The sequence below is a fragment of the Cyprinodon variegatus genome, unplaced genomic scaffold, assembly GCF_000732505.1.
Source record: "Cyprinodon variegatus isolate N-32 unplaced genomic scaffold, C_variegatus-1.0 Scaffold76, whole genome shotgun sequence".
Taxonomy (NCBI): Eukaryota; Metazoa; Chordata; class Actinopteri; order Cyprinodontiformes; family Cyprinodontidae; genus Cyprinodon; species Cyprinodon variegatus.
The window spans coordinates 161013-162320 of NW_015150529.1; the positions used below are offsets into that span (position 1 = coordinate 161013).

Consider the following 1308-nt stretch of genomic DNA (forward strand, 5'->3'; position numbering starts at 1 on the left):
GCGTCAAATGCAACGTAGATTCCCATCCAATTAGATTGAATTTGGTATTGATGACGTGAAAAATAATAACGGTAACTCCATTGAAAGGATTCAAAACTAAAGTAACGAGCCAATTTTTTAAAATGTAAGGAGTAGAAAGTACAGATATTTGTGTAAAAATGTAAGGAGTAGAAGTAAAAAGTCGCCATAAAAATAAGTACGGTAGTAAAGTAAAGTAAAAATATCAGAAAAATCTACTTGAGTACATTAACGAAGTATTTGTACTTCGTTACTTCCCATCTCTGCACTTACCCCAGAAGTAAAAAATGCAATCCGTAAAACATAATCTGGAAAAGAGAAATTGAAAAAAATAATAATAATAAATATCTAAAGGCCTTTTTTTCGATGGAGTTTTTCAAAGATGGGTTTCTACATTGCATCTTTTTTTTTTTTCAAATTTCCATTAACAAAATGTCGTCTTTGCTTGCAATAATAATGGATTAAATTTCACTCTATAGCAGAGTTGAACCAAGATAAAACTGACCTTAATGACTGTCGAACAATGACTACTATAATAAAATTAGGCTGTTTGAAACAGGAATAAATGCTGCTTTAAAGTAAATGTTTAATTTTATTTCAGTAATGCATACTGTTCTAACAAAATATTGTATTTCCAATAATATGAAGTTGTAGTTTTACATCAACGAATATGCATATTTTAATAATCTGATAGTTTATTATAAAAAAAAAGAGATTTAGCTCTATTTTGTCATCTTGTTTGACAGTTCCAGATTAATAATAAAGTTTAACATGTTTTCCTTGGTAATACTGTTGCAGACTGCGAGTGTTTAACTGGTCCCCAAGGAGAGGCATGTGGGATGAAGCCAAACCCAAAGAGATCGCTAACCTCTACGCCATCACCAGCTTGGCCTGGAAGTCGGACGGATCCCGCCTTTGTGCTGTGAGTCTATCTTTTCTTTCAATGCTTCGGTCTGCATGTTGACCGAAACATCAGCTTATTTTAAATGAAACAACCTTAGTGAACCTCTGTATTTTCATGACTATCATCCCATCAGTCTTGTGCTAAAATGATGTAATAACAGAAGAGGAATGTCATAATTAGGGATTTTTTCCTATGTTTCTTCGACTGTGTCCTTTCAGGGAACACTGTGTGGCGGAGTTGAGCTGTTTGACTGCTGCTTGAGAAGAACCATCTATAAGAACAAGTTTGAGATGACCTACGTTGGCCTGAGTCAGGTAGAAACCCTCTAAGCAACAGATTTTTTATATATATTCTTTTTTTATTTTTTTATATATATTCTTTTTTTA

At 33.0% G+C, this 1308-nt stretch overlaps 1 protein-coding gene across 1 annotated transcript in view; it reads left to right on the top strand.

The window, feature by feature from the left end:
* ift172 (intraflagellar transport 172) overlaps window positions 1-1308 on the top strand; it is an 87082-nt gene that overhangs the window by 11049 nt on the left and 74725 nt on the right. The window contains exons 9-10 of the mRNA XM_015372829.1: window positions 817-940; window positions 1141-1236. Coding sequence (XP_015228315.1) covers window positions 817-940; window positions 1141-1236 — 220 coding nt within the window. The remainder of the gene's footprint in view (window positions 1-816; window positions 941-1140; window positions 1237-1308) is intronic.